At 45.9% G+C, this 17192-nt stretch overlaps 1 protein-coding gene across 3 annotated transcripts in view; it reads right to left on the bottom strand.

Annotated features, from left to right (window-relative positions):
- LOC132206940 (histone H1-like) overlaps window positions 1-12214 on the bottom strand; it is a 36792-nt gene extending 24578 nt beyond the window's left edge. For 2 of the 3 annotated variants that reach the window (XM_059642049.1, XM_059642050.1), the window contains exons 1-3: window positions 11633-12214; window positions 9505-9712; window positions 2187-2282 (exon numbers count right to left, since the gene is read on the bottom strand). In XM_059642049.1, coding sequence (XP_059498032.1) covers window positions 9578-9712; window positions 11633-12214 — 717 coding nt within the window. In that variant the 3' untranslated portion in view covers window positions 2187-2282; window positions 9505-9577. The remainder of the gene's footprint in view (window positions 1-2186; window positions 2283-9504; window positions 9713-11632) is intronic. The other variant, XM_059642051.1, reaches the window with a different exon arrangement.
- Window positions 12215-17192: the final 4978 nt, after the last annotated feature.

Here is a 17192-nt window from a genome sequence, read left to right as displayed (position 1 = left end):
CACTCAATATTGGCCCTCCAACAGTGTAGCACTCCCTCAATATTGGACTTCTGACAGTACTGCGCTACTGATCCTTTGACAGTGCCCCGTCATATCAATCTTCTGACGTTATAGCACTCCTTCAGTACTAACTCTCTGTGGGTGCAGCATCTTCTCAGGACTGATTCTGTGATATTTCAGCATTCCCACATCACTAACCCTCTGACAGTGCAGCCCTCCCTTTATATCAACCCTCCAACAGTGCATTATTTCCTTAATATTGGACCTCTGATTGTGTGATACTCCCTCAGTGTCAAACTTGACAATGCAGCACTCCCTCAGAAATAGAGATAACAAAATGTGAGGCTGGATGAACACAGCAGGCCAAGCAGCATCTCAGGGGCACAAAAGCTGACGTTTCGGGCCTAGACCCTTCATCAGACAGGGGGGATGGGGTGGGGGTTCTGGAATAAATAGGGAGAGAGCACATCCTCTGAACTAAGCCTCTGAAAATGGAGCACTCTCTCATTACAGACCCTGACAGTGCTACACTGCCTCAGTGCTCACTCACCACAAGTGCAGCACTCCATTAATAGTGACCCTCCGACAGCGTGGTACTCCCCTAATATTGGTCCACTGACAGTGCGGCACTCCCTTCATACTGACCTGCTCGCAGTGCAGCACTGCCCTAATATTAAGCCTGCACCTCTATCAGGGTGAGCAAGTGCCCCATTATCAGCATGTCAATTCTGAGGCAGTGCACAATGCCCTTTACCGTACGAGTCATCATCAATACATAGGTGTCAGATTCTGCGCTGTTGATACGGACGTAGTTATCAAACTGTACCTGTCAGTTCATGTTGTGTGATAGTGGGAGGGTTATTACCAAGCTGATCCTGTCAGTTTCTGCTAATATGGATATGTGAAGTTAGTAATCAAAGTGAACCTGTGAGAATCTGTTTGTGAAAATTGGAGTGAAGTTATCACACTGCACCTCAGAATTTAAAAGAAAAACTGTTCATTTGAACGCAGTTATAAAATTGGACCTGTGAAGTTACACTGTGAAACTGGAGTGTTATTAACAATCTGATCTTCTCTGTTGCTACGATGTGGATACGCAAGTGTAGTTATCATTCAGGTCCTGGTAGATTGATATGTGAGCATAGGTATTAATTTGTACATATCAGTTTTCATAATACGAATTTGAGAATGTTTTTAGCAAACTGTACATCAATATGCGAGCGTCAATCTGTTTTTTTGCCTGTTTCTACAGGGTGAATGATCGAGCAGAGGTAGCAACACACGCTTGTCAGTTTCTATTTGTCAATGTGGCTGAACTTTGGCAGCCAGTAACATTCTCTGTGAGGGTGCAATTTGTTATGTGGTAGCTGTTATTAGAATGATTTAATGCAGATTAGATTCAGCTCCTGACTGTATATTTTGGATGAGTGTTCAGTCTCTCCATCGTCAAAAAAATGACGTAAACGCCAACAGGCTATGAATGCCAAAATGTGACATTATTGACTTGGTCATCGAGCTGGCTTGTTTTTGTTCACACGTTTTGCCACCATGCTAGGTGACATCATCAGTGGAGCCTCTGATGATGCAACATTATTCTCCTCTGCTTGGAATTTACACTGTCAGGCCTGTTATGCTGAGTACTGCTATTTCAGTTTTCATTTGTATGGGTTTATACATAGGGTCATACATGGGATCCAATTCTGTGTTTGTGTGGAGAACCATCTAGGAATTCCTGTACATGTTTGTTAGGCTTAGGCTGCTACGGTTTCTTTATCCAACAAAAACAAAAAGGTGCTGGAAAAGCTCAGCAGGTAAGGCAGCATCAGTGAAGGGAAAAACAGTTCACCTTTCGGGTTCAGTGATGTGTCCTCGGAACCAGTTACGGCTGAGCTGCAGACTTTGCTTTTTGCTCCTGATTTACAGCATCCACAGTTCTTTGGTTTTATTTGGTTACTTTGTCCCAGTTCAACTGATGGCCTTCGTTGTCTGAATGTATCACATATTCAGATAATAAAGGCCATCAGGTCAATATGGGGACAAAGTAACCATGGTAGCCCAAGCCAAACACAGACACACACAGGAATTCCTAGAGGCATGGTTTTCCAACCAGTCTTCAATCAACAAGCACATAGAATCGGTCCCCATATACGAAAACTCAGATCAAAACCAGAAATGACAGTACTCACCATAATGGACCATAACAGTATAAATTCAACTCAAGAGTGGAATGACATTGACTCATTGGAGGCTCCACTGATGATGCCACTGAGCACGGTGTTGTACTGTATGGAAAAGAAAAAGCAAGCCAGTTCAACAAGCAAGTCAACATTATCCACTACCCGAGCTGCAGATCTTTGCCAAAAACTTTAAATGCTGAAATCTGTTCAAACTGGGCAGGTGTGCATTGTGAATGCTGAAAAAAACAAACAAAACTTGTATTTCCTCAGTGTTGTTTGAACAAATCTCACTGGAAATTGACCTCAACGTGTGTCTGACTCAATCTGCTTTGTGACTGCGGAAAGGATGTTCTCTGCTCTGACAGCTGTAACATACCTTCTGTTTGTTAGATGCAGCTAGTCACACTTGGCTTTGTGCCAAGGGAATATTACTTTCTCTTAGTCACTCAAGTATTTGGCTGGAGGGAGACAGAAGAGAGCCCTCCTGTAAATCACCATCAGCCAACTTTGATAATATTTCATTGATCAATGCAATGTTCAGTTAATAATCATGACAATATTTCATTTCAAGTCAGGAATCTGAACAGAATTAGGTGTTTGATGATACTCTTGCTCTGAGCTGCTTCTTTGTCTTGTGATTTTTCTTTTTGTTAATTCCATACCAATTGAGTGAAGTGCAGACACTAAGTGTCCAGATCCACGAATGGGATTACACAATGCGAGTGTGTCTGTGGATATGAGTTTTTGTTTATCTATTCATGTCTCACACAATCTGAGCCTTTGTTAAATTACTTATGTATTCACACAGCAGAGACTGGCAGGGACCGATGAGATTCTGCCCTGTGTTTATTTGAGAAGTCAAACTGTACTTGACCGTGGTTTTCTTTCCCCTTTGTGAAGATGAGAATGTTGTTGTCAGTTCTTACCTGATTGTGTGTGATGTGGGAATGTTTGTGTCAGTTTCTGCAAGGTGAGTATACTTATCCATCTGTATCAGTTGTTTTCTGCTATCTGAATGTAGGAGAGTAGGCTTCAATCTTTGCTTCTCAGTTTCTGCTATGTCAACAGGTGAGCTTGGTTTTTCATCTTTACCTGCAAGTTCCGAGCTTTGAACGTGTGGGTACAATTGTTAACATAATTCTGAATGTTTCTGCTTGTAAAAATGCAACCATATTCATCCAATCGTAATTGTCATTTTCAAACAAGTGAATATGAATATCAGACTGATATCTACATTGTCAGTTTCTGTTCTGTAATTGAGTGTGCTTTTCAGTGTTTAATTAGTTATTAATTTGTATTATTAATTTAAATGGTTAATTTATTTATTAATTATATTATTAATAATATAATTATTATTACTATGCAGTTACTAATTTGTACCAATTTTTCTTGGTTTACAATGTCACTAGAGAGCTGATCTGTACCTGTCAGTTTCTGCTGAGAGTTTATTTATCAAATTGTTCCTGTCAGTTTCTGCTCTGTCAATCTGAGAGTGCAGTTATTAATCTATACCTGTCAGTTTCTGCAAGGTGAATGAGGGAGTTCTGTTATGAACATACACCATCAGATTCTGCTCAGAGAAGTGAGAGCAGTTATGCTGCCACCATCAACTTTGCTCTGTAAATCTGAGTGCAGTTATTCATCTGCACTTGTCAGTTTCATGGTTGTGAATGTGAGTAAGTAGCATTCTCTCCCCAACTGTTTCTTTTTCTTGAATATCAGTTTAGTTATCATCCTGTCCTTGTGGAGGCCAGGGAACTTGGGGAAATAAATATGGATGTCTTGAAAATAGTCTGCATGACATTAACAGGAGTTGTTAGAGGCAGCAAGAGTAAAAATACAAAGTGGCTAAATCGACAGGACCCAAACAAGTTTTTGTAGATTTTCAGGATATCAGGATTTTGTGGGAAGCTGTGTTGATAATTTGAACAAATGACATTGTTTTCTTGCTTTCTTGTAATATTTCGAGGGAAGGATCATCCCATCCCTGTCACATATTGCAATACGAAGTGTGACTATGGTCATCAAATGTGTACACTCAGTTTCTGTTATGTGAATGTGACAGTGCAGTTATAAATCTCAGTTTCTGCAGTGATAATGAGAGTGTAATTATCAGTCTGTCAGTTTCTGCTATATCCATATGGGTTTAGTTATTATCAGTACATGTTAGTTTCTGTCATATAAATGTGAGAGTGTCACCAGCCTGCCCCTGACAGTTACTGTACTGAAGGTGCGTGACTGTAGTTACCAAGCTGTAGCTCTCCATTACTGCCATGTGAATGAGGGTAGTTGTGCACCTACACCTTGGCTTTCTAATGATCAATGTGTGAGTGTCGTTGTCATTTATATACCTGTTTGGATTTGCTTGTCAATCTGAGTTTAGTTATCGATCTGTACTTGTCAGATTCTGCTGAGAAAGTGTATGATTAGTTATCAAACTGTACCTGTCAGTGTAAACAATGTGAAATCGGGAGTTTTATTATTAATCTGTTCCTGTCAGTTTTTGCTGTGTGGCTAGGATAGATGTGTTATCAAAAGTTCTGTCTGTAACTACCATGTGAGCATCGGAGTCTATTTACCGGTCAGTCCCTGTCCGTTTCAGCTCTGTATCCGAGTGTGCAGTTATTAGTCTGCAACTGGTAGTCTCTGCTACATGACTATTTCAGGGCATTCATCAAACTTTCCCTATCAGGGAGTGAGTGTGCTGTGAATGTGCTTAGCAATTTGGACTTGCCAGTTACGGTATAGAAATGTAAATAACAATTTCTCCTTGTCAGTTTCTGCTGTATGTGTTAATGAGTGGAGTTAGAAATCTGTACACATGTTTCTACCACACAAATACAGGTACAGATGTTACTCTTTCTCTGTATGTTTCTGCTACGTGAATATCTAAGCATGGTTACCAATTGGTACATGCCAGCTGCTGCTTTGTGAATCTGTGAATTTAGTTGTCAGTCCATGCCTGTCAGTTTCTGCTTTAAGAATGTATGAGTGCAGTTATCAACATGTACCTGTCAGTTATTGCTCCATCTATTTGTTTTGTGCAATGGATTGTGTAGAAGCAAAAGGTTTTGTAACTCCAACAGTGCACAGGCTAACTGGGAGAAGTTATCAAGGGCTGTTGATAACATCAGCTTTTCTGACTGCATAGTAACATAATTCTGTGAGTAATGCTGTGGAATAGACAGATGTGGCATTCCTTCCTTCGAGTCTAAAGGAAAAGGGCAACGAACAAATCAACTGTATTCAGCTGAATGACCACAATGTTCCTTCTACAGGGAAGGGTATTGGCTAATTCACTTCATTATTCTCATGAATATTACATAACCCTGCTCTGTGGCGTGACGGTGCATGGCAGCAGCAATACTCTTATGATGTGCTGTTGTGGGGATGAAGAAAGCAAAAGGACTTGTATTTTCTGTCTTACAGTGGAGAAGATTTAAACTTATTGAACATGGTCAAACTCTTTGCCAAAAATAATTGACAAATACAAGATTTAGTTCAGTGGATCATTCTTTGTGGCTTTAAATGGTGATTCCATCATTAATGTGAAGAAACAGCATTCTGTTTTCTGGCTTTTTTTTTGTAATTTCATTTGGAGGGGCAAGTGACACATAGAAAACTGTTTAACCTAGTTGCCAAATTCACTTCCATGCTTCCCCACCGACGCCACCCTGCCCCCGATCCAAAAAGAAGTTTTGCAAGCCAGATGGAAAATATGGTTTCTGTTCCTGAAGGTGAACATGTTGAGGATCACGTTGTAATGAAGTTGGGGTTGGCAAATCGTATACTGCCATGGCACACTTATTGAAATGGAATGCTGGCTGAATGGGATCAGAATTGTCAGGTGCTTGTTTTTGTCTGCAATCAACCTGATGGGCTGAAAGGTCTTTTTTCTGTCCTGTAGACTCCTCCTCCGCTTATATAAAAAAGCCGTAAACATTTTGTATGTATCCACTTGTTACCTGTAGTGTGTATGGGTATATATTGTTGTTAGTCTTTGTATGTTATGTGTTCATACAGACAGCATATTTGGGACTCAATGTGAATCAGTCAGCAGCTTTGTGTGTGTGTCTGCATGTGCTCAGTAGTGATTTGCTACTTGCCAGTAACACTACTTGTCACATGTGGTTGTTGAAACTATGTAACATGATGTCTTTCATTGAGGGGGTAACAAGGTGTAGAGCTCGATGAACAAAGCAGGTCAGGCAGCAGAGGAACAGGAAAGCTGACATTTTGGGACTGTTAGAAATGGGTGAAGAGAAAGGGACTCTGCAATAAATAGAGAGAAGTGAGGAGATGATAATGAAAGGTGGATAAGTACCAGATAGGTGGAGAGAAGATGGACAGGTCAAGGAGGCAGGGCTGGAGCCAGTAAAGGTAAGTGTAGGGAGGGAGTTTGGATGTGGATTGGTCAGTTGAGGGAAGATGGAGTGGTCAGGGAGGTAGGGATAACACGACTAGGCCAGAAGTGCAGGTTTGGGTTGGTCAGTGAAGTGGAAGGAGCAGATTGGTCAGAGAAAAGATGTACAGGTCATGGAGGCAGGGACCTACTGGACGGGTTTGGGGTGGAGAGATTTTGAAGCTCACATTGAGAACATTGGGTTGCAGGGCTCTCAAGCGCAATATGAGGTGCTGTTTGTGCAGCCTTCTGGTGCAACATTGTGGCACTAGAGGTAGCGTGGGATGGATATGTTGTCCAAGGAGTGGAAGGGGGTACTGAAGTGGTTCGCAACTGGGAGTTGCATTCATTTGTCAAGATCAGAGCGTAGGTGTTCAACAAAGCAGTCTCCAAGCCTCCGCTTGGTTTGCCCGATGTCGAGGGGGGCACATCGGGAACAGCGGATACAATGCACCCCATTACAGGACATGTAGATGAACATCTGTTTAATGTGGAAGGTTTTCTTGGGGCTTGGGATGGGGATAAGGGGAGAGATGTTGGGGCAAGTGTTGCACTTCCTGCTGATGCAGTGAAAAGTGCCAGGATGGTGGGGCTAGTGGGAGTGTGGAGTGGACAAGGGAGTCAGAGAGAGCAGTACCTCTGGGAGGCAGATAAGGGTCGGGAGGGGAAAAAAGTGTCCGTGGGAGTGGAGTGAGATGGAAGGTGGCAGAAGTGGTGGAGGTTCATGCCTTGAGTGCAGAGTTTGATGAAGTGACACTTGATGATAAGAGGATATTGTCTTTGTCTTTGAGAGATAATGGGAACTGCAGATGCTGGAGAATCCAAGATAAAAGTGTGAAGCTGGATGAACACAGCAGGCCAAGCAGCATCTCAGGAGCACAAAAGCTGACGTTTCGGGCCTAGACCCTTCAGACAGGAATGTGGAATAAATAGGGAGCAAGGGGGAGGCGGACCAAAGATGGAGAGAAAAGATGATAGGTGGAGAGGAGAGTATAGGTGGGGAGGTAGGGAGGGGATAGGTCAGTCCAGGGAAGACGGACAGGTCAAGGAGATGGGATGAGGTTAGTAGACAGGAAATGGAGGTGCGGCTTGAGGAGGGGGTAAGGGATGGGTGAGAGGAAGAACAGGTTAGGGAGGCAGAGATAGGTTGGGCTGGTTTGGGGAGGCAGTGGGCGAAGGGGAAGACCTGGGCTGCTTTATGGATGCGGTGGGAGAAGGGGAGATTTTTAAGCTGGTGAAGTCCACATTGGGAACCCTGCATCCCAATGGTGTCAAGAGGAATAGGAGTTGCTGTTCCTGCAACCCTCAGGTGGCATCATTCTGGCACTGCATGAGGCCCATGATGGACATGTCATCTAAAGAATGGGAGGGGGAGTTAAAATGGTTCATGGCTGGGAGGTGCAGTTGTTTGTTGCGAACTGAGCAGAGGTGTTCTGCAAAGCAGTCCCCAAGCCTCCGCTTGGTTTCCCCAATGTACCGGAAGCTACACTGGGTACAATGCATACAGTATACCACATTGGCAGATGTGCAGGTGAACATCTGCTTAATATGGAAGGTCATCTTGGGGCCTGGGATCGGGGTGAGGGAGGTGTGTGGGCAAGTGTGGCACTTCCAGCGGTTGCAGGGCAAGGTGCCAGGTGTGGTGGGGTTGAGGGGAGTGTGGAGCGAACAAGGGAGTCATGGAGACAATGGTCTCTCCGGAAGGCAGAGAAGGGTGGGGATGGAAAAAGGTCTTGGGTGGTGGGGTCGGATTGTAGATGGTGGAAGTGTTGGAGGATGATACGTTGTGTCCGGAGCTAGGAGGGTGGTGTGAGACAACGAGGGGGATCCTCTTGAGGCAGTTGTGGTGGGGGCAGGGTGTGAGGGATGTGTTGCAGGAAATGTAGGAGACGCGGTCAAGGGCATTCTCAACCACTGTGGGGGAAGTTTCGGTCCTTGAAGAACTTGGACATCTGGGACGTGCGGGAGTGGAATGCCTTATCCTGGGAGCAGATGCGGCAGAGGCAGAGGAAATGGGAGTAGGGGGATGAAATTTTTGCAGGAGGGTGGGTGGGAGGAGGTGTATTCTAGGTAGCTGTAGGAGTTGGTGGGCTTGAAATGAACATCAGTTTCTCGCTGGTTACCTGAGGGGTCCAGGAAGGTGAGGGATGTGTTGGAGATGGCCCAAATGAACTTGAGGTTTGGGGTGGAAGGTGTTAGTCGAGTGGATGAGCTGTTTGATCTCCGTGTGGGAGCACAAGGCAGCATCGATGCAGTCAGTCATCGATATAATGGTGGAAGTGGGGTGGGGCCAGTGTAGCTGTAAAAGATGGGCTGGTCCATGTATCCTACAAAGAGACAAGAATAGCTTGGGTCCATGCGGGTACCCATGGTCACCCACTTTGACTGTAGGGAGTGGGGGGGGGTTGAAGGAGAAGATGTGGGTGGTGTCACAGACATAGGTGGGAGTTCCTGGCCTTGGGGAGTGGGGTGGGTGGGTGTAGAAAAGGGAGTTGAGATAATTGGAGATAAAAGTTTGGTGAGGCGGGGTCATGCAGAGGCAATGGGTCAACAGGGGCAGTCGGGTTTGTGGATTTTGGGAATGAGGCAGAAACAGTTAACATGGCGTTGGGGAAAGATGAGGTTGGAGGCTGTTGGCAGGAGGTTACCTGAGGGGTTGAGGTTGTGGATGGTCTGGGAGATGATGTTTTGGTGATCAGGGCAGGGTCATGATCAAGGGGGTGGTAGGAGGAGTCTCTCTCTGTCCAGTTTGAGGCAAAGTACATTTCCTAAATGTAAACTGGATTCAGTTCTTGTTTGAGTACTTTCAACAAAGAGTCACCCGTTAACATTTCAAAGATGTGAATGTTGATGGACTATGAATGATGTTAATTGGAACTAGCGGGATGTCAATTGGCAATGGAAACATTACAAAGAGAAACTTGCCTTTTCTCAGTTGGGATTGGGTGGTTGTTTCCTCGGTCAAGTCTCTGGAAATTGAGCTCAATGTAAGTCTGATTCAATCCGCTCTGACTACGGGAAAGATATTCTCCATTCTGATCACAGGAACGTGCCTGCTGTTAGTTGGAAGCAACTGCGCACACTCGGCTTTGTACTGAGGAAATATTGCATCAACTGGTTTCAAGTATTTTGCCTGGAGGAAGACAGAAGAGATGTCTCTCGTAAATCAACATCAGTCAAATTTGACAATATCAAACAGATTAACATATTCAGATAACAGTTATTAGGATGTTTCTTTTCTTGAACTTCACCTCTCAAAGCAGCAGAACTCCAAAAGCTTATGATTTTTAAATAAGCCTGTTGGACCACAACATTGTGTCATGAGAGTTGTGTCTGTTCTTTAAAAGGCATCAATTTAAACACAAGTCTGATTCAATTCTTACATCGAGCTGCTCCTTGGCTGAGGATTGTGTTTTTAAATATGTAATTCGATACCAAGTGAGTGAGATTCAGAAACTGAGCAATAATTGCACAGCTCCATCTACGGTGCTACCTGAAGATCCTGCACCGTTGACACAGCTCATGTTACCAGATCCCAACACACTGACTGTTGAAAGAACAACAGCCGCTATTCCAAATATTTTTCCCGAGACGTATGAGCTGTTAACTCCAATCTGCGTCCTTTACAGGTCTTCCACTCCACGTCCCACCGCCCAAACCCCGCTCCCGGCAACTCGCAACTAACAGCGTGAAACAGCAGCCAAACAGTGAATTGTCAGTGTTGAGAAGTCTAAAAGCTACAAGACTGACCCCCAGCAGCTTCTTGCCGCTGTGTCTCCCTCAGCAGGCCCACACACAGCCCGAGAAAGGCCTCTCTCTCCCCGCCCCGAGGCCGCTCTCTCTCCAAGTTCCGGGACCAGTTCCTGCCCCGCTCGGCCTCTTACCAACAGACCCCGGTTCTCCCTGAACTGAGCGCGAATCAATGCCGGTCTCGGAGCCCCCCTCTGTGTCCCGGACTCACATCTCGATGCGCTGCCGGAAGGAGCCTACTGCTACCTCGCTTCCCTGGGCACTGGTCTCTCCATTGCGGTCTGTTTCAAACAAACCTCTTCCACTCACTGAGTAAATGCCCCTCAATGACAGCGCAGGGGGAGGGCCTCACGCATGCGCTCCCCTGGTCATCAAAAAGCAACATTGGGGGCCGGGCCAGCCTCACGCATGCGCTGTTAACCCCATTTTTTTAAAACCGAGTTTGCAGGCAGCGCGGACCGGACAAGGGATCATTGCCTGATCTGTATGTACCATTCAGGAGGGAAGCGCGGGGTTTAATACAGCCCAGGCAAACTGATCAACCGGCTGGGTAACCGTGGTTAATCACTCTTATCAAACCCGCCAATTGAAACAACTTCAAAGCGATTAATTACAGAATCCCTTTTTTTTTTCGGGGCATGTTTAATTTGTAATTGCAGTTGCTGCCTGAAATGCATTTCGCAGGCAAATGGAAGGAATAACCGTTAAAACATCGCCAGAGATCGTAGCATCAAAGTTAGATAAAATATCATTCCTGGAAGGGTTATACTGCAATATGCGACATTAGTGCCTGGGCAGAATTACAATCCGTGGGAGGAAATAACCAGATGCAGTTCCAGTGACCCTCCCGACCTGATACCATCCTCATTTTCAGTCTCCGCTCTAGGAAATGTGATATTTGAGTTAATAGAATCAATTCAAGTTTATGCTCTGTCTGCACTCGGAACCGGGACAGGGATAATTTGACTTATAGACGGAGCTGCAGATGCTGGACAATGTTTCATAAGGTGTAGAGTTGGATGGACAGAGCGAGCCGAGCAGCATCAGAGGAGCAGGAAGAAGGATCTAGGTCCGAAACGTCAGCTTTCCTGCTCCTCTGATGCTGCTTGACCTGTTATGTCCAGCCAGCTCTCCACCTTGTTCTCTCAGGGATCATTTGATCCGGGCTCAGCTCTTTCCTGGAGAGATGTGGGTGGCTCTGAGAAGAGCCTTTGGGTTCAGGTGGTGACACGTTACACCGACTGCTTCATTTCTTTGCTGCTTTCTTGGTCACTTTCGCTTTGGCCTTCGCCTTCGTTCTCACCGATTTCGGGGCCGGTTTTGCGGCCTTGGGGCTCTTGGTCTTTTTCACCTTCTTCACGGGAGTCTTTTTCTGAGGCGCTGCTTTCTTCGCCGCTTTCTTTGGCGTTGCTGCCTTCTTGCCGGCCGCTTTCTTTCCTGTTGCTTTCTTGGCTGGGGATTTCTTCGCTGCCACCTTCTTGGCCGTTGTTTTCTTCACGGCTGCTTTCTTGGCGGCTGCTGCGGGTCTCGCCTTCTTTCCCACTTTTGCCTTGACCTGATTCTTTGGGAGTTTGAAGGAGCCGGAGACGCCCTGGCCCTTCACCAGAACCAGGGAGCCTTTCGCCAGGCACCTCTTGGTAGCCATCCTGATCTGTGCATTCTGCTTCTCCACATTGACCCCGCTTCTCTGCAGCGCCTTCTTTATAGCGGCCAGAGACGTCCCCTTCCGATCGCTGTTCTCCCCGACAATCTTCACAATCCGCTCGCCCAACCCGGGACCGGCTGGTTTTTTCCTGGGGGCCGCCGCCTTCTTCTTCTTGGGAGCCTTGGGTTTGGTGCTGGCGGAGGCTGTAGGAGCCGTTTCGGCGGCTGCACTCTCGCTCATGTCGGGAACTCTGCGCTGAATCTCTCTCTGTCAGACTGAACTGGGTCAGCAATGAAGCTGCTGGTGGCGGCACTGAGCAACTTCAAGGCAGCGAGCGGACGGCGCGGAGACAACCTGCCCTCAGCTCCCTGCTCCTGCTGCCTCTCTGTGTTTCTCTCTCGGCAGAAACTCTCCAATTCCTCTGCAATTCCGCATCTCCAGAGAGCCAGGTTCGATCGTTCCTGACCATGACACGGGAAGGTTTGCGGCCAAAAAGTTTTCACTCGAATTGACGGCTCCGTTGTCGAGTTACACGCATTTTGCTGTTGCACTGATCGCCCTCTCTGAGCTGAGCGCTGGCATTATCCTCACTTTTGGACTGAAATCTTGAAATCAACAAATACACAGCTTTGAATTCTAGCTTTCGGGTTTAGTGGGGGAGCAGGTGGACAAGTGGAATTGAAAATATTTTCGATCTGCACAAGAGAGATTCGGAAATATCACGATATGAGCGGACAGACAAACACAGTGACGTTAGACTAACCCGCCCGCCCGTCTCCCACAGTCTCTCTGATTCAATATTCACATTCACACAGTCACAGGCCAGAAATATGGCCAGATGTAAATGTGGAAGGATATAATTTGTTTTCCTTTCAGCTTTTGCTCGGATATCAGGGAGTTGTTGGAGATTTTCTCCTCAGTAACTCTTAAACTCTCTGAGGCCGGTTTGCCGGAGATTCGCTCTTCTCCACATTCAGCTGCAAAAGCCAATCATCTGGTTTGAAGTTATATTGATCACCCAGATCAGTTTTTATTTAATTTTCGTTCCGGTGACAATACTCAACATCGGTTCTGGGAGTAATCAGACATAGAAACACATATAATGGCAACTTGGCCTGACCAATCGGCCCTTCAAACCACTCCTCCAACTCATGAAAATGGCAGGTCATCTAACTCAATAGCCTGTGTCCGTTCTTCTCTCATATGGAGTCGTTCAGCAAGGATGCATAACCTTCAGTCCAACCATAACATGCCGAATATAATGCCAAACTGAACTAGTTCCACCTGCCTGTCCCTTACCTGTTTCCTTTCAAACCTGTCATATTTACCTACTTATCCAAACGCCGTTTCAAGGCTGTATTTGTAGACACATGGGCCGTTTCCTCAGGAAGTTCACTCCACTCGCAGCCGGCTCTGTGACAATAAAACCCTCGTGTCTTTTGTTTTAATATCTCTCCTGTCACTGTAAAAATGTTCACGCCGCTCCTCAATTACCCCCATCCCAGGCAAAAGACAACTGCCATTAACTCTGTCTCACCCCCTCATTATTTTATGAACTTCTGTAAGCTGACTTTCAACATGCTACACTCGAGTGAAAAATAAACTCCCAGCCTTTCCATCCTCCCTTTATAACTCGAAAACTACATACTCGGCAATTACTGGTGAGCCTCTTTTGAACCGTCTCCACCTTAACACTGTCCTTCCTCGAACTGGCCAAATGGCCTCACCCAATGCCCTGTGTAACGTCAATGTGATTGTCACCTCCTATACTCAAAGGACTCAGCAGTGAAGTAAAGCGTGCCAAACACCTTCTTCGCCTTCCTGTTGAGGTGTGATGCAGACTGAAAAGAATTCTCGGCCCTTCTGTTCTGCAACACTACCCATTAATTGTACAAGGCCTACACTTTTATGTTGCACCAAAATGCAAAACCTCACAGTTATCCAGTTGAGCGCCATTTTGCAGCCCAACCGATTGGATCAGGATCCCTTTGCAATCTCAGAAAACCTTCTCCACTCACTGTGCTACTAACTTTGCCAGCATTCACAAACGTGCTTACCATGCCTTCTATATTCTGATTCCAATCATTTTTATAAATGGCAAACAAAAACAGAGCCAGTACCAATTCCTGTGGAAACCACTGGTGACAGGCCCCCAGGGTTAAAAACAAACAGACCTCCACCTCACTCTCTCTCTATTGCCATTAAGCCAATTATACCTAGATTCCCTTTATTCACAATTGCTACACCCTATAACATTTTGAAATCATATATAGTGTGTTGGATGTAGCTGATTTCTGCAGTAGAGAATTCCAGAGGCATACCGTTCTCTGTATGAAGAAATCTCTCACTTTCTCAGCCCTAAATGCCCTATTCCATCTCTGAAAAATGTCATTCACACCTTCAGGAATATTTTTCCAGCATTTACATTGTTTATGTCTGCCAGTTTCTTACAGATTTCTAAGAAAATCCCTCATTATTCAGAATCTAAGTACGTAAGTTCACAAACAATTCAATCTCTCCTTCCATCCCAGCAATCTGCCCACTAATGCTACCTTTATAGTAACACCATCCTTCCACAGGTAAGGAGGCCACACCTGCTGTCAGTATTCTCGATGTTGTCTCACAGATGCTCTGTTAAATTGTTACAATTTCTACTTTTCTCCTGTACTCTAATTCTCTCTCCATGAAGGAAAACAATACCTGTTGCCTTTCTCACTGCCTTCTACACCGACATGCTTAATTTCAGTGATTTGTGAGGGCACCCTGGTCTCATTGCAAATTCCACTGTGTTCATTTATCGACGTCCAGAAAATAAAGTGCCTTCCTTTTATTTTGCAACCAATGTGTATAACCTAACATTTATGCACATTACACAGTGCCTTCCTGGGTGAAATTGAGGACACAGTAATGAGAAGGGGAGTTGAACTGGTCGCGACTGGGAGGTGCAGTTGTTTACTGCGAGCGTAGATGTTCTGCAAAGCAGTTCCCAAGCCTTCGCTTGGTTTCCCCAATGTACAGAAAGCCACACCGTGTACAGCGGATGCAGTACACCACATTGGCGGACATGCAGGTGAACATCTGCTTGATGTGGAAAGTCAACTTGGGGCCTGGGATGGGAGTGAAGGAGGAGGTGTGGGGGCAAGTGTAGCTTGTGTAGCAAGTGTAGCAAGTGCAACCACTTCCTGTGGTTGCAGGGCGTGGTGGGATTTGACAAGCAAGTCATGGAGAGAGTGGTCTCTCCAGAAGGCATGCAAGGGTAGGGTGGGAAAAATGTCTTTGGTGGCTGAGTCGGATTGTAGATGGCAGAAGTGTCGCATTGTATTGGAGGTTGGTGGGGTGGTAATGAACATAGAACAATACAGCGTAGAACAGGCCCTTCGGCCCTCAATATTGCTCCGAACTGCAAACTAATCTAAACCCCTCCCCCTACACTATCCCATCATTATTCATATGCTTATCCAAGGACTGTTTAAATGCCCCTAATGTGGCTGAGTTAACTACATTGGCAGGCAGGGTGTTCCACGCCCTTACCACTCTGAGTAAAGAGACTACCTCTGGCATCTGTCTTCAATCTATCACTCTTCAATTTGTAGCTATGCCCCCTTGTACAAACTGAAGTCATCATCCTCGGAAAAAGACTCTCACTATCTAATCCACTGATCATCTTGTATGTCTCTATTAAATCACCTCTTAGCCTCCTTCTCTCCAATGAGAACTGAGCCAAGTCCCTCAGCCTTTCTTCATAGGGCCTGCGCTCCAGACCAGGCATCATCCTGGTAAATCTCCTTTTCACCTTTTCCAATGCTTCCACATCCTTCCTGTAATCGGGGGGACCAGAACTGCATGCAATATTCCAAATGAGGCCGCACGAGCGTTTTGTAAAATTGCATCATGTCATCACAGCTCCGGAACGCAATCCCTCTACCAATAAAACCTATCAGACCATAAGCTTTCTTAACCGCACTATCAACCTGGGTAGCAACTTGCATCGATCTCTGTACATGGACAACATGATCCAAAGCACATTCGCACTACCAAGAATCTTTCCATTGATCCAGTATTCTACCTTCCTATTATTCCTCCCAAAGTGAATCACCTCACATTTATCCATATTAAACTCCATTTGCCAACTTTTGGCCCAATTCTGCAGTTCATCCAAGTCTCCCTGCAACCTGCAACATTCTTCCACACTCTCCACCACTCCACCGACTTCAGAGTCATCTGCAAACTTACTACCCATCCACCAATGACTGCATCCAAGTCATTAATAAAAATGACAAACAGCAGTGGTCCCAAAACAGATCCTTGAGGCGCAACACTAGTGACCGGATTCCAGGCTGAATGTTTTCCATCAACCACAACTTGTTGCCTTCTTACAGAAAGCCAGAGGACTTTGGGATTCGCTTGGGGCAATTATTGCGACGGCGTGGTGTGAGGGATGAGGTACGGAAAATGAGGGAGACACGGTCGACGGTGTTCTCGATCGCTGCGGGGGTGATGTTGCGGCCCTTGAAGAACGAGGACATCTGGGATGTGCAGGAGTGGATTGCCTCATCCTGGGAACAGATGCGGCAGAGGCAAAGGAATTGGGAATAGGGGATGGAATTTTTGCAGGAAGGTGGGTGGAAGGAGGTGTATACCTGGTAGCTGTGTGAGTCGGTGGGCTTGAAATGGACATCGGTTATAGGTGGTCGCCTGAGATGGAGACAGAAAGGTCCAGGAAGGTAAGGGATGTGTTGGAGATGGTCCAGGTGAACTTGAGGTTGGGATGGAAGATGTTGGTGAAATGGATGGACTGTTTGAGCTCCTCTTGGGAGCATGAGGCAGCGCCGATACATTCATCAATGTGACGGAAGAAGAGGTGGGGTTTGGGGCCAGTGTCGGTGCGGAAGAGGGACTGTTCCACATAAGCCACAAAGAGGCAGGCATAGCTTGGGCCCATTCCTCAGACGACATGACCATCCTGGGCATCTTGCAGTGCCATAATGAAGCCACCGGTAGGTTGCATGAACATCAATTCATATTCCGCTGCGGAACCCTGCAGCCCAATAGCATCAATGTGGATTTTACCAGCTTCAAAATCTCCGCTCGCCCCACTGCATCTAAAAACAAGCCCAGCTCGTACCAGCCTGCCTAACCTGTTCTTCCTCTCACCTATCCCCTCCTCCCACCTCAAGCTGCACCTCCGTTTCGGACCTGCTAACCTCGCCCCGCCCAC

The sequence above is a fragment of the Stegostoma tigrinum genome, chromosome 44, assembly GCF_030684315.1.
Source record: "Stegostoma tigrinum isolate sSteTig4 chromosome 44, sSteTig4.hap1, whole genome shotgun sequence".
In the NCBI taxonomy this organism is placed as follows: Eukaryota; Metazoa; Chordata; class Chondrichthyes; order Orectolobiformes; family Stegostomatidae; genus Stegostoma; species Stegostoma tigrinum.
This window is presented reverse-complemented; position numbering and strand designations above follow the sequence as displayed.